This window comes from Saimiri boliviensis, chromosome 9 (assembly GCF_048565385.1).
Source record: "Saimiri boliviensis isolate mSaiBol1 chromosome 9, mSaiBol1.pri, whole genome shotgun sequence".
Taxonomy (NCBI): Eukaryota; Metazoa; Chordata; class Mammalia; order Primates; family Cebidae; genus Saimiri; species Saimiri boliviensis.
Genome location: NC_133457.1, coordinates 28304998 through 28329499, shown reverse-complemented (window position 1 = coordinate 28329499; position 24502 = coordinate 28304998). Strand labels below are relative to the sequence as shown.

At 36.4% G+C, this 24502-nt stretch overlaps 1 protein-coding gene across 1 annotated transcript in view; it reads left to right on the top strand.

Annotated features, from left to right (window-relative positions):
- WDR49 (WD repeat domain 49) overlaps positions 1–24502 on the top strand; it is a 99582-nt gene that overhangs the window by 55153 nt on the left and 19927 nt on the right. The window contains 2 exon segments of the mRNA XM_010335851.3: positions 9288–9521; positions 21280–21441. Coding sequence (XP_010334153.3) covers positions 9288–9521; positions 21280–21441 — 396 coding nt within the window.

The window sequence follows — 24502 nt, the reverse complement described above, 5'->3', positions numbered from 1 at the left end:
TCTCATTGTTTTGCTATATAATGTTATATATAATAATGTATTTGACTTTATTATATATCATCCTGAGTGTGAATAAATACAGGGTAGTATTATTAGCTTTTATGTAAATAGTATCATGACACGTTTTTCTACAGTTTGCTTTTTCCTAAACAGTATCTCCTGGAGATCTTTATAGACAGATAGACAGAGATAGATCTGTATTTTTTGGTTATGTAATAATTCACGGTATGAATGGCCATAATTTGACGAATCATCTATTGATTAAAAGAGTAGTTTCTAAATTTTTACCTTTGTTAGCCATGATACACCCCCCCACCAACCCCCTTAAGACCACTTAGGTTAATTTTTTGGTACTAAGTCTCTAGAAGTTCTGCTACTATTAGATCTCAAAGGCTTTATGGAAATATTGCCTATTACAACGAAGAAATGTTTTACCAATAGCCAGGCTCATCAGACGTATATGAAAGTGCCTGTGTTCCCATACTCTTGTCAGTAGTGAAAAGGTGTTCATTTTTGTGTGTAAATCTGATGAACAAAAAACTAGGGTGGATTTTTTACAAATATTTATTGGCCATTTATATTTCTTGATTTTGCGCGTTATCTAATTATGCCATTTACTTTATAAAATTGAATCTAAGAAATGATTTTCTTAAGATTTAAAACTTTTGAATGTAAAAAAATAGTTTAAAAATTAATGCTTTAAAGAGGCAAGATATTTGCAATGTATATAAAAAAAGAATCAATTTTAAGCTATTACAATCAAGAAAAAGATAGTCAAGACAGTCGGAGGAATGGTTTTATAGCTCTAAACTTTGTTTGGCTTAGACACAATATCTTCCACATCTCTAATTTATAAATTATGAAAATATTCTTTTCTGCTCATACCTCTATTTTTTTGCATTTGACTTAATCATTTTTGTACAGCTTTTTTTCCTACAAATGGTTGACTAAGGTTATTTTTTTAAATAATGTCTCTCCTACTGGTTTGAAATGCCATTATCATCTGAATTACTATATATACATAAATTTGTATATGCTTTATTCTTTCCATTAATTTAGTTGTCTATTACTATACCAGTATACCATGGTTTAACCATTCTATCTTTATCGTGTATTTTGATGCCCAGTAGAGTAATTCCTACTGTTTTCCTTTGTCTATTTGAACTGTCCTCAATATGTTATTCTTCCAAGTAAATTTTAAGATCAATACAAATATCCCGTTTCCATGAAAAGTCCTATTAGTATTTGGAATAAAATTTCATTGAGTTTGATAATGTTTAACTTCTTTAAAATATTGAGAAAGAGCTCTCAGTATTTCTCCGTTTATTCACTCTTCACTATCTTCCATGTAATTTGCATGCCTTAATTTACATTCCATTCTATGTTCAGATACTTTTCTCCATATTTTAGGAGACATTCTTATCATATTCTTGACTTTCATGAGGTTGTTTCTAATGGAGAGGAGGCCATTTTTTATATAACCCATACATTGGATTTTAATTTCAACTAACTTATTTTCTAAAAGGTTTCTTTTCTTTACTCGGGTAATTTGGATAGTCTCTTGTTGCTTGTTCATTTAGGGGATTCTGACTTTTAGGCTCTTTAATGTTATACTTTATTATTTTATATTTTCTTGTAATAAGAATATCTGGAGTTCTTTGTGATCTAAATTTGATATTTGCTGTTCTGGTGACTTGTCCTCATGATGACTTGTTTCCTTTTATGTTTAGTTATCTTTCATTATTCCCTCAGTCATTCTGAGGAATAAATAGAAGATACTTTCTTCCAGAGAAGGGATTTTTGTGTTTCTGTAGGATGGAAATGTGCAGAACTACTGTCTTGGGGCTACTCCATCCTGCATCTCGGCTGTCCAGTTCAATAGTCTCACTTCAATGCCTATACCTTGCTAGTGGGCCAGGGCTTAGGCTTCCTGTTGTAGTTCTTTCTTTTATGCCTACCGTTTACTGTCCCCATTTTAAGTTCGTTTCTTTTTCCCTCATGTTTTAGCCCATGGAAATGCTTCTTACTCCATGAAGGCCCAGCAAAGCAACAGAAATTATGCTTTATTTTTCTGGATTTTTGTAGAGACAGGGTTTGGTACATTGCTCAGGCTGGTCTCAAACTCCTGGCATCAAACGATTTTCCCACCTTGGCTTCCCAAAGTGCTGATATTACAGGTGTGGCCACCACAGCCGAAAATTGTTTTATTCAAAGTTGCATTTCTTTAAAGTAGGAAAAAACCTGGTTTTTAACGATAATTGAATCTAAATTCTCATTTTGTAGTTGCTTTTGATTTCTTTCTTCCAAGTTGTTAGTATAAATATTGAGTAATTTTTTTTTAAATTTAAAGTTTTAATTTACCTTGCAAATTAAAAAAGATGCTGTGAACTTTGAAAGGCAGAGTTCAAAGGCATTTTTAAAGGCAAAACAAAGATTTTAATCTTATGTGAATAATGATAATTGCAAAGAATTGAGATTTAAAAATTCTCCAGATGAACTTCTGTCCTGAAAGATGAAAGCACCTTAAATGAAATGTTGGCATTAAATTTATTGCAAATTTGTTTGTTGGCATTAAATTTATTGCAAATTTGTTATTGCTATTTGAGATAAAAGTCTCATTCTATTGCTCAGGCTGGAGTGCAGTGATCTCGGCTCACTGCAACCTCTGCTTCTCAGGCTCAAGCAATTCTCCTGCCTCAGACTCCCATGCAGCTGGAATTACAAGCCTGTGCAACCATGCCTGGCTAATTTTTTTGTATTTTTAGATGTGATTTCATGTTGGCCAGGCAGGTCAATTCCTGATCTCAAGTGATTCTCCTGCCTCTGCCTCCCAAAGTGCTGAGATTACAGGCATGAGCCACCATGCCCAGCCTATTGCAAATCTGAACTGAGAAAACAATGAGATTTCTACCCAATCATTCAGAATTGTTAGGAAACATTTTGCCTCTTCCAAGGGTCAATAGAATAAACAGACACATAACAGAAATTCGAGACTTAGAGCTGTGTCTCTTCTCTCATTTCTGTGGAAGAGAACAAAAAACATAGAAGATAATAGTTACAGTAGCAATCTAAAGATAAATGGCAGAGGAGAAGATTTTAATTTCAAACTAGTATTTTACGTTTGATTTCAGTCCTGTTAAAAAAAAAATAGCAAAAACCTTTCTTGAAGGAAGAACTGTTATATGACTAAGATAAAAACTTTAGCCAAGGTATTCAGTACAATAGTTCTGCTAGCATGTATCATGTCAAACAAAATTGTTTTTAAGCATTCACTGATTATGCTTTGTGGATTACTGAAAGGCTTAACTTCTAAATAAATAGATTGTTAGTACATAAAAGTGTGTTCAGAAAAAGCAATGCCCTCCATTCCTGTTATCCTATTATCTGCAAGTAGGCTATCCATTTGTGTGGATTGCTCCTGGTGAGCTGAGCTGCTGCACTGCTGGCCTCAAAAAATCCCCTAGCAATACACACACACACTCACTCTCTCCCTTACTCTTTTCTTACTGTTATTTTATATCTATCTCTTACAGGCTGACGGGAGTTAGTAAATGTTTGATAAAGACAAACAGATCTCCTTTAAATGGAGTCATCAGAGTCTTTTCTTCTACTGTACTTTTATGCCTTTATTAGGAAATTACAAATTATTTTCTGACTACCTTAAACATGTTGCTAGTATGTAAATAATACAGATTTGGATTTAAAAGTGCACTGGAAATAAATTTTCTATCTCTTCACACATCTATTCATACCCCTATTTACGTCTATAAAATTATCCACTTGTATTTGCAGCACAGAAAAGATTTATCTGTTTATTATAGTTCTATTATTCCTTATGTGAATAATAGTGATTCTGTCCATCTCCAGTAGGGAGTAGGGATTCTTCAGCAAAGCTAGACTGAAAACATGGTGATGTCCTACATTTCTTTAACTCAATCCTCACAATGTACCTTCTCGAATTTGTTTGAAATATTGTTAGAGTATTTAGACAATGGATTGGGTAATTTGACTGCATTGTAGACAGAACTGACAGATTTCCAGAGCTGGTAGGGGCCCCTTCAGCAGAAAGATGAGAAAATGGAAAGATAAAAATCACATAGCTAAACTGACTAGGATGAAAACTAAGACTGGGTGTCTGGAGTCTCAAACCATTGGCTCATAGATTATACATAAATATGGTCTTCACTTATAATATTGCATTACTAAAAGGTTAACAGTCTAATGAAGACAAAGATTATGCAAGGAAATGTCATTATTTGAAAAGCTATATATTACTAATTAAGGCAAAAATTTGCCTTAAAATAAAATAAGCTTAGGTGCTTATTCTTGCTAATATAAAAATGAAGACAAAAATACAGAGCACCCAAATGTGCCCTCTCATGGACTTGACTTAGTCTGAGTTTGGACAGATGTCACAAGTTCTCAGACATAATCATGTAAATAGATACAGCATAATTTCAATAAAACTTTGTGGATGATATAAACAATTAAAATTATTCTATTGTAATTTTTAAGCTTAAAAGTTTGTCAATCTATTTTTTCTTCTTCTTGGAATAAAAAAACCTCTCTAGGATATCTGAAATGAAAATTGAAATTAAATATACTCCTTTCTGAGATGTGGCTTAATTCTATTCCAGAAATCAACTTCACTATAAAAGATGAGAACACAGGATTCTCAAATAACTAGATATTTAAGTGACATTTTTGTCAAAGGACTTGATTAATAAAACTGAATTTGAGGATTTTTATGATTAAAAGGTTATACAGTGATTTAAAAAGAAGGGGAATACAATTATCTGGTTTAAAGCGATGCTATGTGATATTACTAAATTAATCTGAGAGAGAGATTTTTCAGGGAGATTATCATTGACCTTCAAACAAAACAGAGAAGTTAGGTATATACAAAGGAAATACCAGGGAAAAATTTGAAAAAACACTAATGTCCAAGCCCCCTCTTCAGAGATTCTGATTTAATTGGTCTGGGAAAGAGCCAAAGCATAGGAGATTTTGAGATCATCATAGGTGTTTCTAAAGTCAAGTTTAAAAACCACTAGAAGGGAAAATTATGAGCATATGGGAGATCACATACTATCACCCATTTTATGCCTTAATGGCTGTACTTCAATGCTGTTGCTCAATTCTCAGCAGAAGGCAAAATTAGAGAATTAAAGATGGAAGGAGAACTTAGTGGGATCATTGAAAGTGTTTAGGATTCCCCAGAGAGAACAGTAAATATGAAAAATTAATGAATATACATATTAGTAATAATATTTCTAGTTTTAATTGCTAACAAGAAGTAATCTGTTGTAGACTAGACAGGTTATAGCTTGCCTGTTTTTAATTTATCATATAATTTATGTGACTAAATGTTGGTGAAATAGCAGATCCAATATAAGTTACTTAACACAATGGAAAATGATTCTGGAGAAATTATAGTTCAATACTGTGGAGTTATTGTCAACGTGTACTCAATTATATCCTATATTATTCTGAAATGAAGTTAGTTTCTATTTCTTAGAAGGAGTCAATATTAAACAAGACAGGATTTTGAATGAAGACATTACTATCATTAGTAATATAAGTATTTGAGTGATCTAGATGTATATAAATTTATAACATTCAAAATAAGAGCTTATCAATTCTATTTACATTTAGAACACAATTTATATTTTTAAGATAAACATTTCCTGGAGAGCTGCCAGAATGTTTTAAATAAAAAATTTTTAGTGATGCTTAAAAACCAGAATGGGTTATTTAACAAAAATCCTTGCCAAGGAAACCCAGTTTTCCCCAAATCTAAATTCTTGGGTTAGAGGGATTGGCGACGTGATTTACCAAGTAAAGACAGACTAGGTTAGTTCAAGCTTGTTACAAGGGCTGGTCGTTAGAGTAAATGGAGATATTACCCTATGCTAAAAACAATTATTTCTGCAAGATATTTGAAAAAGTTCCATAAAATTTCACTGTGTATTCTGAGATCTTCGCTTAGGTAAATAAATATGTAGAAGTGAGACGGATTTTTCCGTGGGAGTGTTGTATTCTTGGGCCTATCCTGTGTGATCTTTTCATCAATGATCTGGGTATAGATATAGTGAGCCAGCATCTTTAATCCAAAAATATTAATTGAATGCTGTATTAGCCCATTTTAACACTGCTATAAAAAATTACCCCAGACTGTGTAATTTACAAAGGAACTTAAAAAGAACTGTGAGGAATTGACTCACAGTTCTGCACAGCTAAGGAGGCCTCAGGAACATACAACTATGGCAGAAAGTGAAGGGGAATCAGGGACCTTCTTCACATAGCAGCAGGAGAGAGGTGCAAGCAGGGGAAATGCCAGATGCTTACAAAACCATTAGATCTCATAAAAACTCACTATCATGAGAACAGCATGGGAAAAAGTCACCGCTATGATCCAATCACCTCCTACCAGGTTTCTCCCTCCACACCTGTGAATTACAATTCAAGATGAAATTTGGGTGGTGATACAATGGCAAAAAGCCGAGCCACATCAATGTCCTATGGGGTATGTGGAGAAATCAGAGAGGAATCGTCAATATAATTAAACTAGGATTCAAAATACTGTCACTTGAAACTCAAAAATAGAAAAAAAATTAGTCTTAATTAAAAATATATCTTTGGAAACAGGATAGTAGACATCTGGTATGGTTATTTGTTCATGGGAATATCTAGAATTTTGCTCAATTAAGACATCAAGGCAAGTGAAAAGCATGATGGAGAAGCTTAATCAGCTAATGCAAAAATAGGCTGCTTTAAAGAAATAGCACCTGTAATGATTGGAACACACTGGAAATACTTCATAAGCTCAATTCTGGGTGACTTGCTTAAAGCAAATCTTTAAAGATTTTTAGGTGCTTAGAGATAGTGTTAAATTAATGGGTCAATAATTAACACATAAACACTTAAAATTATAAAAACCAATAGTACTAAAAAAATTAAAATGCTAACTTGGGAGAAATGGGAGGAGAAAGGGAGAAAAAAGTAATTTTTGAGTCAGTAGCTATGATTATATAACATGTGTGTGTACTACATACATATATACATACATACGTGCACAATGATATTGTTACATTATGGAGAAAATCATAACCCCCAAAAAGAGTGAAAAAAAGGTCATCTCTAAGGATTAGGACTTGGGGTAGAATATGTGGGTTTAGTTAGAAGCCTTCTGGTGCTATTGGACTTTATGCAGTGGACACATCTTACTATGGTTTTAAAAATAAACAAGGTCTGGATGACTATCCTCCCCTAGAAAGTGGAAACGTAGACATTGAGAGAATAAAGAGGCCACATGGTAGCTGGCAGTGAGATCTGAAAACTGATATTAAAATGGTTGAAGAAATTGGCATCATTTAACCTGGAGAAGAGGGGTAAGAGGAAGCTTATGCAGGTGTGAGAAGAGGGTAGGATAGAATCAAAAGGCAGAAGATGACATCTTTGTCTGAACATATTTAATAATTACTGTAGGAATTCCTGTCTTGCAGATTCCTAGGATGTGTTAGGTTTGTGAGGTGTGTCTATGTACCAATTATACGTAAAATTTTATGTATATATGGATAAATGCATTTGATAAGTTTGGACAGAACCATCATTTAATAGATGTTTTCAAAAAGTATATTATTTAAAATAGGTTAATAACTAAGATTGCCTGTCTTATGAGGTAATACGCACTCATTTAAACAGAAACTATCTTCTATAGATAATTGAGAAATAATTCTCATGTTGGATAGACTAGTTTACTTGAAACATTTTCTGCTTTTAGGTTCTAATATTTATACAATAAAAAAATAGAGGTAATAACAAGTAACATTCACTGAACACATTACAGGCTGGTCATCATGTTAAATGCTTGACATAGACTCATTTAATATTCATAGCATTAAGCAAGGTAGACAATACTTTAAAAACTCAGGGGGAAAAAACACTTACTGGAGGTTCCTTACTAACAAGTAAGGAAAATACTGTTAGTAAGGAACAGAACTGGGATTAGAACACAAAATCTGACCCTAGGTTACAGAGATATGGTTAAGATAAAAGCTCTGTGGTGCTTTTTGATTTCTTACAACAGACTTTTTTTTTCTTTTTTAAAGCGAACATGGTCTTGATAACTTGCTTGCTACCTGCTTTTGGAGAGGTGTTTCACTCCCTCCCTCAGTAGCCTCTGTTAATTCTGTACCACTACTGATAGCCCCAGCACTTGCACCTGCAAAGCTGATCTTTGTTTTCTCCCTGGGACATGTAATGTGACTCACCTTCTTTGAAATGGAGCCATGAGAAAATAGAAAAGGAAAAATGATGTTTTAATGTCTGTTGAATCTAAAGCAGCCTATTTCTTCAGCGAGGATTCACATTTGTCTTCTACTAGCCATTGGTTAATGCATATCATTTATGTATCTTGAAGGTGTTTGAATAGGAACTTGATATCTGATTACATGAACTTGACCTCTTTAATGCCACTTCTATTTTACCAAAAATACATATACACATACATATATGCATGCCTCTATACACATGTGTATATATAAACATATCTACACAAACATCTACATATATGTATACACACATGTATATATATATAGAGAGAATTGTACTAGTTTTCTATTGCTAGTACAATAAACGAACAAAAAACTTAGTAGCTTGATACAATTTACATTTGTTTTGCATTCTGTAGGTTAGAATTCAACATGAGTCTCACCCTTTCTAACGCTCTAGGGGAGAATCCATCCCCCCTTGTCTTTTCTAGTTTCCTTGGATCATGGCCCTCTCCAAAGCCAGCAACACTAGGACAAGTCCTCATATTGCATCACTCTCATTTTTCTGCCTCCCTCTTTCACATTGAAAGACCCTTATGATTGGTCTCATCCAATAATCCAGGAAAATCTCACCATCTCCAAGTCCTGAATTTAGTCATATCTTCAGAATCTCTTTTGCCACCTAAGATAACATATTCACAGGTTTTAGGGATTGGGACACGGACATCTTTGGGGAACTATCAGTCTGTCTACCACAAACATTTACTCAATGACAAGATTTATACCAGGGACTGAAATAGAACCCAACCCCTCTCCTAGAGGAACTGACAGTTTAGGAGATACACGGGTGATTGAATACAAAGTAATAGGTGCTATGAGAGAACAGAGAACCGATTACAGCACTGTGGAGAAAACAACTCGCTGCCTGGTATTGAGGGTGAGCTAGAAAAAAACTGGCTAAAAAATTGGAATTCTCTCTGACATACTGATACGATTTTATCACTTTTCATCCAGGTTTTGAGACTCTGGGATATTCAACACCAGCTGTCCATCCAGAGGATAGCTTGTTCTTTCCCCAAAAGTCAGGAGTTCAGCTGTCTCCTTGGCTTTCATGAAGCCCATGGACGCCTTTTCATCTCGTTTAATAACCAGCTGGCATTGTTGGCAATGAAAAGTGAAGCCAGCAAGAGGGTGAAAAGTCATGAGAAAGCAGTCACTTGTGTTCTTTACAACTTTATCTTGAAGCAGGTAATGATGCTTTGCTTTTTTTTTCTTTTCAACTCTAATATATTTCCAAGTCCAGAGGCTCATTTACTTAGTTTAGTTTTAGGTAAAATGGAAGACAAATATAGTAAAGGCAAATATGGGAAGAAATGATTTAATAGCATATTTTCAGGTGGACTTGAGCGATTTTCTTTTCAGCCAGCGACCACAGGAGCCGTCATAGAATTATAGCAAATTACAGCATTCCAGCTAAAACAACCTTTAATATAATTGAAGATATCTTTGTTTTCCGCTAGTCTTGAGCCAAATGCAAGTGAACCTGGTTGTAAAATTTCCTTTTATGAAGACCATCTTCCTGTATCCCTGTGGAAAGTTCTGAAATATGCATGAAACATAATTAGCAGAGATCCATTTTGCCAGCATATTTTACACCAGTGGCTCACAGTGGCAGCCCGGAATGTATTCATAATAAAATGATTCAGTTAAACGTGGTGCCACTTGGTATGCAGCAGGAGTGTTTGTCTCCCCACTACTTTATTGACGCTCTGCAGCCTTGGCTTAGGGGACCACTGCCTGCATCTCAATGAAGCAGGGCTCCCCTGGAGCAGAGATACTGCACAGACCACAGCGCTTCTTAGAGGACGGGTGGCCCAGCCAGTGAAGCCAGTGAGCTCAGTGCGGGGCAGCCTGTGGGTGTCTTGAAGGGAGCAAGGAACTTCAGAGGTTAGCCTGCTTCAGTGATCCCCTCAGGCCTGATGGTAACAGCACAGCAGGAACTAAGCAGAAGCAAGTTTCCAGCTTGCAGCCAATTAAACAGTACCTCAATTTATTCCTCACCCTTCTGCAGAAGCTTCTGCATCCACATAGAAATGAGTAGTTGAGATTCTGTGCAAGGGGTGGAAAGCCCTTTGTTAGTGATGAGTAGTGTGTCACGCCACTATTTAAAAAACTGTTTTCTGGTTATTCTAGGAGATAAAATCCTTTAGAAAGCAACTCATTTTGAATTCCATCTGTGGGAAAACATTTCCTGCTAAATGTTTTACTGAACTTTATGAAGGTAACCAGTTAATTTGACTCCCTGGTGGCCACTGAGAGATGTCTTTGTTTCCAAGAGAGCATTCTACTAATTGAGATCTGCAAAGTTAAAATGCTAAATTTGTGTAGATGTTAAGCTCCTATGTTGTCTGGCCATAAGATGAGCCATAGTCCACGAGAAATTCAGGAAATAAGACAAAGGAGATCTGGATTTATTTGGGGCATAAAGACAAAGCCAAGGTAACTCACATACATGCAACTTATAGGCAACAATAGAACAATGTACATATGGTATATGAAATAGGATGTATCACTATATAATTGAGTATTTGCACCTCAACTTGCTGTGAATAAGTATTGATATGTATGTAAAGCACAGAGCTGTGTATCACATCAGCATTTCCTATTAGCTAAGGTATAGAAATATGAACATTGTATATGTTACATTATAAAAATGTATTGCAAAAAAGTACAAAGAAAATATCACTCACATTCCCATCAGCCACTGATAACTTATCATTTTGCGATAATTAGACAAAGCAAAACCGTTTGGTACAAGTGTCGGGTGTAAAGAATGAAGAATTAGAGATTAATACACTACAGTTTCTTCCCCCCAGTAGCTCTTTAAGGGAAAATCTGGATCCTACCCATAGTGCTGACGATTGCTGGACAGGTGCTCATTACAGGATTGTGGAATGAAAGAAGGGAAGGGAGACACATTACTAACAAGGAAACTGTAGAATGTAGTAAACGAAGTAGAGGTAAAAGCAAGGTGCTCTTTATGGAGAGTGATCGATTCTGCCTGGGGCCAGTGTTGGTCACATTTCAGCAGAGCCCTGAAAGCTATAATCTCTGAGGAGGGAGTAATTCTAGACAAAGATACAGTATGAGCACCTGCAAAGAAGCTTGAGCACTCACAGCATATTTTTGGAGAGAGGATTTTGGTGTGGCACGTTTGGGAATACTTTATAGACATTGTGGGAGTTGAAGCAGTAAAAGGAACTTAGAACCAGATTGTGATGGTCATTCGTTGCATGCATCACTCTCTGGTCTTGGAAAAAGCGGAGAATTGAGATTAAAACATTTTTCACAGTGTGATCTTGGACCTCTGGGAGACTCAGAACTCAGGGAATCTGGGAGGTCAAAACTATTTTCACCATAATATTAATATATTGCTTACTTTCTAAACTTTCATTCTCTAAAGTGTAGAGTGGAGTTTTCTAAAGGCTGCATGATGTGTAATGTGTGATAACAACATTGCTCTTATAGCTAAGGGAATGCCCGCTCTTATGGGAATAGCATGTGCCTCCCTGGCATTGCCTTGTTAGGGCTGAAATCTTCGAAGTGTCCTCTTATCTCCCATGCTGCCAATCCTGAAAGGCTCTTTCAGGTCCCTCACACCACTTAGAGTGACTGTTGCTGCTTTATGACATCCTTTTTCTTATTAACTTTGAGATTCCTTAATCTGTATTTTCACAATGTGGCATGTGATGACAAATGTTAGGAAGAATTAGAAAGGTGAGGGTACCCTGAATTGCAGTTTGTCGCTACCCCTGCTTCTTCTCAGAAATGCCCCTTGAAGTAGGAAAGTTGTTTATCCTTGTCCTTCTCTTCTTTAACATTGCAGTTTTGTCTTGTCAACATTTAGTTGCAAGCCTCAGCTTTGGTCTTCAGCTCCCTGAAGTCTCCAGAGCCATCTCAACCCACACTTACCTCTTCTTCCCGAACACTGGTCACATTTTTTAGTTCTTTTCCCAGTTAAAGACATAACTAAACTTATTTCTCTCTTCCTCTATTTTTGGTGGAAAGGGAAGATCGTTTTCTTCCATTTTTGTATTTTCCCCACAGTTTCTAACACTGTTCTGAGCACAAAATGAATGCTTAACCACTAGACCTGATAAATCATTGCTATTTTTCATACCAAGTCTAACAGGAACCCATGCTTTTTCAGCCCATGGTCTCTTGATCTTTGATTTGATTTGCTGTCTTTCTTGAACACTGTCCCTTTGCTTGAACTTAATGAAAACCTTCCCTTCAGTTGTCATTTCCACATGTTGCCTACACTTTATTTCCTTGTATTTGGACTTCAGTTGGGACCCAATGTAATTCCTATATAAAAGCAGCTTGGCACATTTCCTTGACTTTTATTTATCTTCCTTTTGATACACCCTTGTATCCTAATCTAGAAAAGTTGTGTTAAGCCATGCAAAGCCTTTCAAAAGAAACCATATACTTTATTTCACCTGTTTGCCCTCACAGCTAGCCACAGAACAAGTTGTGATTGGATGAGGGAGTCCTTGGAATGTACAATTTTGCAAGAATTAGAGCAATCCAGTATCTTGGAGGCAGATCTAATGAACCATCTTTGCACTCAGTTCTTAAATGAAGCTTTTTACAAGGAAACTTTAAAACATGTATTTCTAGTTATATAAACTAGAGATAGTATTAAGTGGCCAGGCGTGCTAGTGCACACCTGTAATCCCAGCCCTGTGGGAGGCCGAGGCACACAGATAACAAGGGTCAAGAGATGGAGACCATCCTGTCCAACATGGTGAAACCCTGTTTGGTGAAACTAAAAATACAAAAATTAGCTAGGTGTGGTGATGCACACCTGTACTCCCAGCTACTTAGGAGGCTGAGGCAGGAGGGCAGGAGAATTGCTTGAACTGGGAGATGGAGGTTGCAGTGAGTCAAAATCGTGCCACTGCAGTCCAGCCTGGTGATGAAGTGAGACTGTCTCAAATATATGATATAGCATTAAATTACAATGGCATAATATTAACTGTAGCACATACTGTACTACTGCAGTAATTTCATAGCCACCCCCCTGTTGCTGTTGTGGTGAGCTCAAGTGTTGCATTTTTTTATAATGCCATGTGATACTAACCATCTTCAAATGAGCAGTTGCTCAGTTGCTCTCTATGTTAAATTTCTGGGTAAAATGATCTCTCGAACTTCCTGCATATTTTTCATCTTGTTTCTTTCAGTACCATAAACTTTGGATAATACCATAGAACCATAAGACGTGCCACTAGGGTTGCTGTAAGTACTGCCAAGAAGCAGAGAGAAGTCATGACATTGCAAGATAAATCTGAGTTGTTTGCTATGTACCATAGATTGAGGTCTGCAGCTGTGGTTGCTTGCCATTTCAATATGAACAAATCCAGAATTAGGACAACCATGAAAATAACAAGAGATTAATGAAGGCATTGCTATAATTACACCAGCAGGTACAAAAACCATATACTTTTGTGAAATACCTTTTTACCTCATATTGAAAATACTGGTCTTATATGGGGGCAGGTTGCTATAAGAAAAGCATACCTATAGACTAATATGATTAGAGAATGAGCAGTTATTACACAATAATTTAAAGCAAAAGAAAGGTGAAATATCAAAAGCTGGAGAATTTAATACCAGCCAAGGATAGTTTGATAATTTTAGAAAAGTTTGGCATAAAAAAAAAATCAAAATATCAGGAGGAGCAGATTCTGCCAATTGAGAAGCTGCAAATGAGCTCCCAGAAACCATTAAGAAAATCTTTAAGAAAGGATTGCTGCCTGAACAAATTTTTTAAGCAGATGAAAATGCCTTGTTCTGAAAAATAAATGTCACAAAGAAGAGAAGAGAAGCAAAAAGAGAAGCAAGCACCAGGATTTAGGGCAGGAAGAGATAGGCCAACTCTGCTATTTTGTGTAAATGCAGCCAGGTTTATGATTAGGACAGCATTTGTCTATAAAGCTGCTAACCTCTGAGCCTAGAATGGGAAAGACAAACACCGGCTGCTATTCTTTTGGCTGTATAACATGAAGGCCTGGACGATGAGACTGTTTTTCTGAGCTGGTCCCTTCAAGACTTTATCCTTGAAGTCAGGAAGCACCTTACCAGTAAGAGACTGCTTTTTAAAGTTCTTCTGATATTAGACAATGCCCCTGGCCACACAGACTTCCATGATTTCAACACTGAAGGCATCGAGGTGATCTACTTTCCCCCAAACACAACATCTCTAACCCTTTAGGGCTGATTACACATGGTACTTTATGAAAAGGACTATCAATGCTATGGAAAAGAATCAGTAGTAAGAACATCATGAAAGCCTGAAGGATCACACCATTGAAGATGCCCTCATTGTTAGAAAGTCATGAAAGCCCTCTAACTGGAAACAATTCCTGCTGGAGAAAACTGTGTTCATATGTTGCACATGACTTCACAGCATCTACAACAGAGCCAATAAAGGAAATCATGAGAGAATGTGAACATGGAACAAAAGGCGAGAATGGGGATGAGGTGAAGGGTTTCAAAATATGGATTTTGGGGAAATCCAAGATGTGAATGAACGAACAGAAGATGACTTGAAGATGAGTGCTTCCAAACCAGTGACCGAGAAAGAAGACATGGAAAAAGCAGTGCCAGAAAACAAATGGATATTAGACAATTGGGAAGACTCCGATTATTCAAGACTGATTCTTATTCAGTTCTGATTATTCAAGACTGCTTTTTGACTTATTAAATAGACCCTTCTACAATATGGGCACTGAAACTAATGCAAATATTGGAAGAGGGATTGGTATTATATGGAATACTTTTAGAGAAATAAAGCAAAAAAGACAAATTACAATGTATTTCTGTGAAGTTACACTAAGTGTCTGCCTCTCCGGATTCCCCCCTTCCACCTCCTCCACCCTTGTGGTCTCCGTCACCCCTGAGACGGGAAGTCCAACCCTTTCTCCTCCTCCTCAGCCTACTCAAAGTGAGGACAACACGAATGAAGACCCTGATGACTGACTTCCACCCAATAAGTAGTAAGTATATTTTCTCTTATAATTTTCTCCAGCTTACTTTGTAAGAATACAGTATATAGTACATATAACATAAAATATATATTAATCAGCTGTTTATCAGTAAGGCTTCTGGTCAATGGTAGAATATTAGTACTTAAGTTTTTGGGGGATCAACATTATATACGAATTTTTAACTGTGTTGGGGTAGGCATCACTAACTCCTGTGCCTCAGGGTAAACTTATTCTTTGAAATAGATATGTTAAATATTAAGAGTTATGAAATATTACATATTTTGTAGGCTTTTACAAAAATAACATTTTATATGTACAAACTGCTGTGTAGATTACTTTTATACCTAACATATCCTAAAGATAGTTTTATCTCATTACCTAAAGAGTATCCTTGCCCATTTTCATAGTTGCATAGTATTCCATTGCATACCTATTACAAACTGTTAGGCATTTAGGTCCATTCCAGCAGTTTTTGTCACAAATGTAGCAATTTTTCACCGTGTGCTCAGAACTCAACACTGGTGAGAAAATACCTGTGGGATAAATTTCTAGAGTTGGAATTATTGGGGCAGGGAATATTTACATCTGTAACTTGGCAAATATTGCCAAATGCTTTCCATAAAGCTACACCAAAGCAACATAGGAGAGGACCACTTCAGTCTCTTTCATCATCACAGCCTCAACTGTTTTTAGAAGTAGATTTTAGAATAAGAAAATTGGTGGAGTTTTAGAGTCAGGTAGAGCTTCCAGCCCTTTATATGGAGCAGGTGATTCAATTCCTCTAAGCTTCAGCTTTCTTGTCTATAAAACACTAATTGTAATACATCCCTTGAAGAATTTTTTGTTAAGGACAAACAATATTGTATATAAAGATACATGAAGTTAAAGCAAGGGTAAATGCTAAATTAATGTTAGCCAAAAAGAGGAAAGATCTTTTAAAAAATTTGTCCCCTAGTTCTTAAGGGAGTTTTGAATTATTTTAGATCTCTGTGCACTGACCTCAGGCAATGGCTCCTCCCTTCCCTCACACTGCTTAAGCCTTGGTTTCCTTGCCATTCCTTAAATGTGCCAAGAACACTGCACCTCAGGGCCTTTGCACTGCTGTTTCCTTTGTCTGGAACTCTTCACTCAAGATAGATGAGACATAGATGGCTCACTTCTTCATCTATGTCTTTCCTCAAATGATTCCTTAGGGAGACCTTCCCAGACTCCCCAGTTTTGAACTTATGACAAAAGCCCTCCGCGTCCTTCTCAGCTATATTTTTCTCCATAACCTTTATTGCCACCAAATATCATATACATACACACATTACATATGTATGTGTGTATAGATATTTTTTCTGATCTTGTTGCCTCTCTCCCTGGACGAAATATAAGAGCAACTTATTCACTGCTGGATCAGCAGTGTCTAGATCTTGGGCCTTGCATATTACAGGTATTCAATACATTCAAGTAATTTGAAAGAGCAAATTACCAATTAAGAAAAGAAAATTCAATAGGCAAGGTTTATAAAGAATGGCTGCCCTAAAATATTTGAATACTTTATACCAGGACTCCAGACATCATTCTCACCTCCCTATTCACTGAGATGTAACATCTAGAGATTTGCTACAAAATGTAAAATAGGTTACTTCCTTTATTTCCATTATAGGACCATAAACAACACTGACTAAAAAAATTATAAACAGCAATGGATCAAATATCTCAACCCTCTGTTAGCTAGTGGCATTTGCTGCTGTAAGTTTTTACTCCCTTTTTTTTTCTTAGACCTAGGAGTTGAAATGGACATAAAAGACAACTGAAGTGCCTACTGTTAGAATATCAGGAAGACAATTAGGTGACATGAATACAGCCTCACATGTCTTAGAATTTTCTCATTAGCTGTGACAGCTTTAGATGAGAGAAAAAGACGACACATATTCCTAAACAAGCTAGGTAAGAGGGATCTATATAAGAGGGAGACTGTTCCCATCAGAACAACGATCTACTCAGGAGGCCCATGTGCCCTAGAGTGTGGTTGTTCGCACCATTTGCACTCTGCAGCCTCTCGGGGCTCCATCCTCATCAGCCGAGGTCTAGACAGAGATAAGCAGAAATAAACTGCACACAGATTTGGTATCATTAAAATGTGGCATAGAAATGCGACACCAGGACTTATTCCTGGGCTTTATTGCTGATGAAAACAGCTTCCTAAAAATAGTTTCCTCTCTCCTGCAGTCAATCCATTTTCTTCATCTGTCAAGTAGTGTTAAATGCACTCCTCTTTCACTCAACTTTGAATGCCTTTTCACCTGTATTGTTATTCTTGTATTCCAATATTGTCATAGAGTAGATTCTGGTTAATACTGGTTGCATGTTTGTAATATAGTTTCAAGACATTGTTTTCCTGCAGACTGCACTGTGAGGCAGATTGCCATAAAATGAAATCAGACTGGCTATATGCTGTTGTCATGACTGATTTAGATTTCATGAGAAATTGTTAAATGAGCAGAGAAAGCTGATGAAAACCGATGAATAGTATGTTTGGGCTCAGTCAGGTGGGCAGGGGAAAGTATAAAATAGCAAAAAGTGAGCATTACTAATTCCTCATTGAATGTCTACATTAGGTAACAGTGGTGAGGTGAATGATTAGATGCTTTGTAATCTGGGTGATGCCCACCCTGAACAGGTAAGCAAGTCTTATTTTGAACATGGCTCTTATTTCTGTTAGAGAATTCCCACCTTTTGGCACTGAAATGGCTAACATAATAGCTGCTCAGAAAATGCCCTTCAGTATAGCTAGATCAGAAGAATAAGTTCTAATGTTCTATAGCACTATAAGGTGACTAAAATTAACAATAACTTATTGTATATTTTCAAATAGCTGGAAGAATGGATTTTGAATGTTTCAACATAAAGAAATGATAAATATTTAAGGTGAATATGGTAATTACCTTGAGTTGATCATTAATTTTGCACACGTATTGAAATATCGCACTGTACCCCATAAGTATGTAGTTATGCATCAATTTAAAACAATTTAAAATGCTTTTGAATAGAAATAAAATTCTTCACAATTTAACCTTTTCTTAAAAGAGCTATCAAAATTTTCAAACTTGGCAAATTATATTTTTATGATCTTTAATAAATGTAATCCAACTTCCTAAGCACTTGTGAGAAACTCCTAAGTGTAATTCAAAATTTCATTGTGCATCTAAAATCTGTTTTCTAAAACGTAATTGTCTATATTCACTGTCACAGTTGGAGGAAAGCAAGATACTATTTTTCTTAAGTTGATTTGGATATGCATAGTGATACAAGCCTAACTAAGAGGTCAGACAAGCTTAGAATAGTAACACTAGCTAACTTTTATGATTTATAGCTATGCCATGCACTGTGGTAAATGTTTTAAAAATGTTTAAGCATAACAATGGTTCAAAGTAGTTACTATGAATCTCTCTGCTTTATAGATGGGGAAATTGAAGCAGAGAAGGTAATGTGCTTGAACTTAATGTCCAAGGTAGAACAACTAGTGAGGCAGCCGACATTCACACTTAGGCATCCTGACTCCAGATCCAGTGCTCTGAACCACCATGTATATTGCACAAACAAAATCAAATAGAAGCAGTTAATAACATGGAATGATAATTAATGTGTTGTTACATTAATTCAAAGATACAGATAATTTGGTTATAGAAATTACACAGTAGTTTAACAATGCTAATATTTAAAGTACTTTTGATTTCACTGAGAAATGTAACAAATACAGGTTTACTTCATTTATGAAATTATCTCAATGAAGTAGTTTCAGAAAAAAAGGGCTAAAAGGATCACATGCTCTTTATTAGTTCTTCATTGAGACACAAATGTTGCTAAATCATGGCCCTTTCTTTCAATTGCTCCCCTCCTTTGTACCTCCAGAACTACTCCGTTAGGTGAGAATCTTTTACCTGGACTATTACAGGAGCCTCCAAATGGTCTTCCTCAAACCCCGGTTTGTTCTCCATATTGCTACAAGAAGTATCTTTACAAGCCAACAAAAACCACTATATTACTCTTTTCCTCATTAATCTAAAAGACTTAAAACATTGTTCTTAATGATTGGCCCCCAATGATAATAGATGAAAACTATGGGCCCTCTCCCAGTAAAATTAACTTTCTACATTCCTCAATATTCTCTAGAACCGCTTACTAGAGATTTCTAAAACTCCATCTTCAGCTTGCCTCTTTTGATATCCCACTGTATTTGTCCCTTCAAATACTCTGCACTCAGGCCCCATTAAACTTTGTATTGTTTCTCATGCTTGGAATATTCTCCAAGTACTTTTCTAAGTGAACTGTTATCTGGAACACCATGCTGGAATAGAGGAAGACCTTATGATATGGCTATGTCTAGGATTCGAACCTTTAAGTTAGGGGACATTAGTTGATTACAAACTCAATTTCATTATTGGTAAAATAATGATGGTAATATTTCAGAGTTTTCTAAAAGATCAAATGATATAGTGAGTGAAAGGGCTTGGGGAACACCTTATAATAAGTATATGTCACTATCTTCAATCCCAGATCAGTTATCACTTTCTCTGTGAATCCTGACTTGCCCCTTGCTCCTTCTCTCCCTAACCCAATCACCCCCCCACTCCAGCAAGTGGATTTCAGGTTTTCCACTCTGCTTGCACAGCAGCCAAAGATGATACCTCTAAACTTGGAACATTCTTTGGCATTTATCCGTTTCTTGTCTGTTTCATCTAGAGCAGCAGGTCTTAGGTCAGGCTGTACCTTTAAATCACCTGTGAAGCTCTTTAAAAATCCATGTCCTTGGCCAATTGAATCTTGAGTTTCTGGTCTGGTATGCCGTGATGCTTTTTAAAGTTCCCCAGCTTGTTTTAATGTATTGGTGTAGACTACAGATGACAGATTTACTCCTTGAGAGCAGGATTTTATCAGTGAAGTTTCATTGCCAGTATGGAGCCTGGATGTTATACAAGTGTGTATGCAAGTGGTTGTAGAGTGAATGAATGAATGATGGCCACCTATCCAGTCCTTCTGAATATACATTTGATAAACTTCAATTTAATTATGAAAATACAGCATTCAATTTTAACATTTACATTTACACAATGGTAATCAATACCTAAACAGAGAAAGATATACTTTAAGCTTTCTTAAAATCTACACATTGGTTTAGTCAACTTCCTATTTATGCATTTATGTGCTGATTTTTCTTTCATTATTTTGATTTTCAAAGTCCTATTAGCTACGTGGTTTTAGCCTATGAATCTCTTAAATATCTTGAGCTGAAATTAGCGGTCTACTTACTACTATGAAATTTCTCCTTTTTGAGCTGCTGTATATAATCCTTTCCCATCTGGCATTTGTTTTGCTGCCTTCCTCTCAAAGTGTGTATGTAGATTTATATTTAACCTGTGCTCTTTTAGTAATCCATCAATAAGTGTGTTTAGCTATAAAAATATACACAGTAGTTTGGGGGAAAGAAAGCAAAGAACTAATGGCATTAAAAGCATAGCTCTAGTAATTTGTTGAAATTAACTTTTTCATAATGGCTGGTTGAGCTTTTCTGAATGCTAAATGAAAGCTGCTCTATTATAAAATGTTTCAATAGTAAATAGTGTCAGAGCACCATGACTTATAAAATCAGCTTTCTCATCTATATAGGAAAGATTCATACGTTTATTTAAAGAATTTGATTTCAGAATGGCCTCTAGACACTAAAGCTGAATGGTGAGTAAAGAAAGCAGATTCCTATCTTCTCTGATAAAGAGGGTCATGACTTCATTATCTCATGTCTAGTGGAAAGTAAAGTGTTATCAGCTCATCAGAAAGTCCATTACAAAAATGTCTCTAACTGTTGGGGGATCTTCATACTAGAAATACACAGGCTGAATATCTTTATTGAAATATAAGTGGTTGATTCTGAGACTATATTTAATTTCTTTAAAATGTTATTTTCTTAGGTAATCAGCTCTGACACAGGGACCACTGTTTCCTTCTGGATGATAGACACTGGGCAAAAAAATCAGTTTACTGGTTGCCATGGCAATGCGGAAATCAGCACTATGGCCCTTGATGCAAATGAGACTCGGCTTTTGACTGGCAGCACAGATGGGACTATAAAGGTGCGAACACAATGATGCTTTTCTGTTCAGATATGAGGAGACTAAAATACCATGCCAGAAGACATGGTTATAGATATTCTCATTTTTTGCCTTTTTGGCATTGCAAGAAGAGAAATGAGACAAGAGGGAAATAACTCAAACCATCTAATATCAAAGCTGCTAGAAAAATAAACCTCTGGAAAAATGAATAATTTTTCTAAATTATTTAGAATGAAAAGACAACTTGGCTTACTTATTTCAGAAAGCGCCTTTTTCAGTGTACTGAATACAGGTCTACTTTGGGGAATACGATTGCCTGGATAATTTCATGTGCTAATGTCTCTAGTTTTTTTTTAAATTTATTAAATGAGAAGTCAGGACCACTTAAGTAAACTTCAAAAAATATAGATGTAAAATTTTCAAGAAACAAACATTTAAAGGTAAACCTATTTTGTAATTCTCATTGTTATGTGAAATTCAGATAGTGAAGGATAGTAGAAAGAATAATCAATCTTATGCATTCTAAACTAACATGATTTTATGGTTCTAAGTTTTTTGTTGTGTAATTCTCATTTTCTTAATGGTCAACTTTTCATGAAAAACTAGATACTTGCTATCTGAAGTTATGCCTACCAGTGAACCTTCTCTGCTCCCTTCAGCCCCAAGACTCAGAGTAATGAGTCTGTGATTGGAAATGGTTTGTGCCACTTAGAGGCAACAGCAGTAATTTCCTGAATAAATGGAGTGTTTCTCAAACCTGCTATACGTGGGTATTAGTCTGCCTTCCATGGTGTAGTGTACGATGCACTCGGTTAAGCTGTAGAGGGTGATGAAAAACTACCTGGATATGGGATAAGTAGGTACAACAGCCTAGAACTTTATTCAGGGGGATTACAGGCTGGCAATCATTAGTATGAGGAAGGTGCTATGGTGGGTTGAAAAAGGAATCCCTGGAAAAATCAGTAGAAGTTGGCCTAGGAGAAGGTTAATGGAATGAGGTATTAAGTGGAGATTTGGGTTTAAGTAAGGTAATCTAGTTTACAAGAGAGCTGATAAGATGTGTGAAGGTACCAGGACAACTGTAATCCCAATAATTGAGGTGAAATAAAAGAAATAACTAGAGCTAGAGTATTAAACAGTGGTTCAGGGAAATAGGAAGCGCCAATATCTCACTTACCAGTCCTGGGGTGTAAGAATAAACTGAATATTGGAGTGAATGGATTAGGTTCTGTTTACCTCTATCTTGGAAAGTAACTAGGTATGGAATCTAGGGTAAGGCCTACCTTGTAGATGTTGCTAAAATAGTCCCAACTAAGGGACTTGGTAGGACCTGGGGACATTCAGATCTTTGCAATAGCTACTTGTGGAAATTGTTTTAGGTGGACTTGGTAAGAGCCATTTTAGAGGAAAACAGTGACATGGATGAAGAGTATGTGTGCACCTCAAGTCTCAACTGAAGCTTCGACATCTTAGAAGTTAATAGGAATGTAGTAGTATAATGACTGCTTCTGAAGGTGCATTTATCTTAAGAGCACAACAGAATTCTGAAGTCTGGCACTTCGGTGTAAGACACCTAAATCAGGGTTGAGTTGCTTTGGCCATATTTTATGAAAAAACAAAAATGAACGACATTTTCCAATCTAATTTATAATGTAGAATCGAAATTCAGTACCTATGTAATCAAAGACTTAAAATTAACTTATTCATCATGATTTTGAAGGGTCTATTTTTAATGTTTTTATAATTAATGCATGAATACAATAAAATTTTGAAATAAAATAGATATATAATGAAGAGATATAATCCCTGTTTCCAGCTCCTCCTCTGAGGCTACCACTGCTGTTGTTTTCTTGCACAGCCTTCTAGCCATAAGCACCATTTGTTTATTTTCATTCAGTTTTTTTTTTTTTTTTTTTGAGACAGAGACTTGCTCTTTTACCAGGCTGGAGTGCAATGGTGTCATCTTGGTTCACTTCAACCTCCGCCTCCCAGTTTCAAGCGATTCTCCTGCCTCAGCCTTCCGGAGTAGCCGGGATTACAGGCACTCGCCACCACACCGTTAATTGTGTTTTCAGTAGAGACGGGGTTTCAACCATGTTGGCCAGGATGTTCTGTGATCTGCCCACCTCGGCCTCCCGAAGTGCTGGGATTACAGGCGTGAGCCACCACACCCGACCATTCTTTCTTTGCTTGTTTTTAGAGACAGGGTCTCACTCTGTTTCCCGGGTAGGTCTCAGACTCCCAGGTTCAAGTGATCTTACTGCTTCAGCCTCCCAAGTAGCTGGGATTACAAATACATGCCACTGTGCCTGGCCATTTGTTCTTGATAGCAGCCTACTATACGTGCTGTTCTGCATTTGCATTTTTCTGTCTTGGATATTGAATAAATGGATACAATAATAATAATGTTAGCTAATTTTTATTCCAAGCTTACTATGAACCAGGCACTATTTGAAGCACTTCACACACACACGTGCGTATATCTGTAAGGTTGGTACTCCTATCATCCCGATTTTGCAAATGAGGAAACTGAAGCCCAAAGAGTTAAGGCAACTTGCTTGAGCTTCCACAGGTGGTTGAGTTTTGGCAAAGTCTACGAAAATGGAGATGACTCATTTTTCTTTATGGCTACATTATATGCTACTGCATAGATACTCCTTATTCCGATTGTACAATTCCTTACTAGTGAGCAATTACACTGATTCAAATCTTTTGCTTTTTAACAATGCTGCAAAAATATGCCTGAAAATGTCATTTTACACATATGAATGTATCTTTGGGATGATTTTCTAGAAGCTGAATTTTTAAGCCAAAGGATATATGCATTTTAATTTTTTTTTTGAGACAGGCTGTAGTGGGGGTGATCCTGGATCACTGCAACTTCTGCCTCCCAGATTCAAGTGATTCTCCTGTCTCCCGAGTAGCTGGGATTATAGGCATGCACCATCATGCCTGGCTGATTTTTGTAATTGTAGTGGAGATAGGGTTCACCATGTTGGCTGAGCTGGTCTCAAACTCCTGATCTCAGGTGATCCGGCTGCCTCGGCCTCCCAAACTGCAGGATTACACGCATGAGCCACAA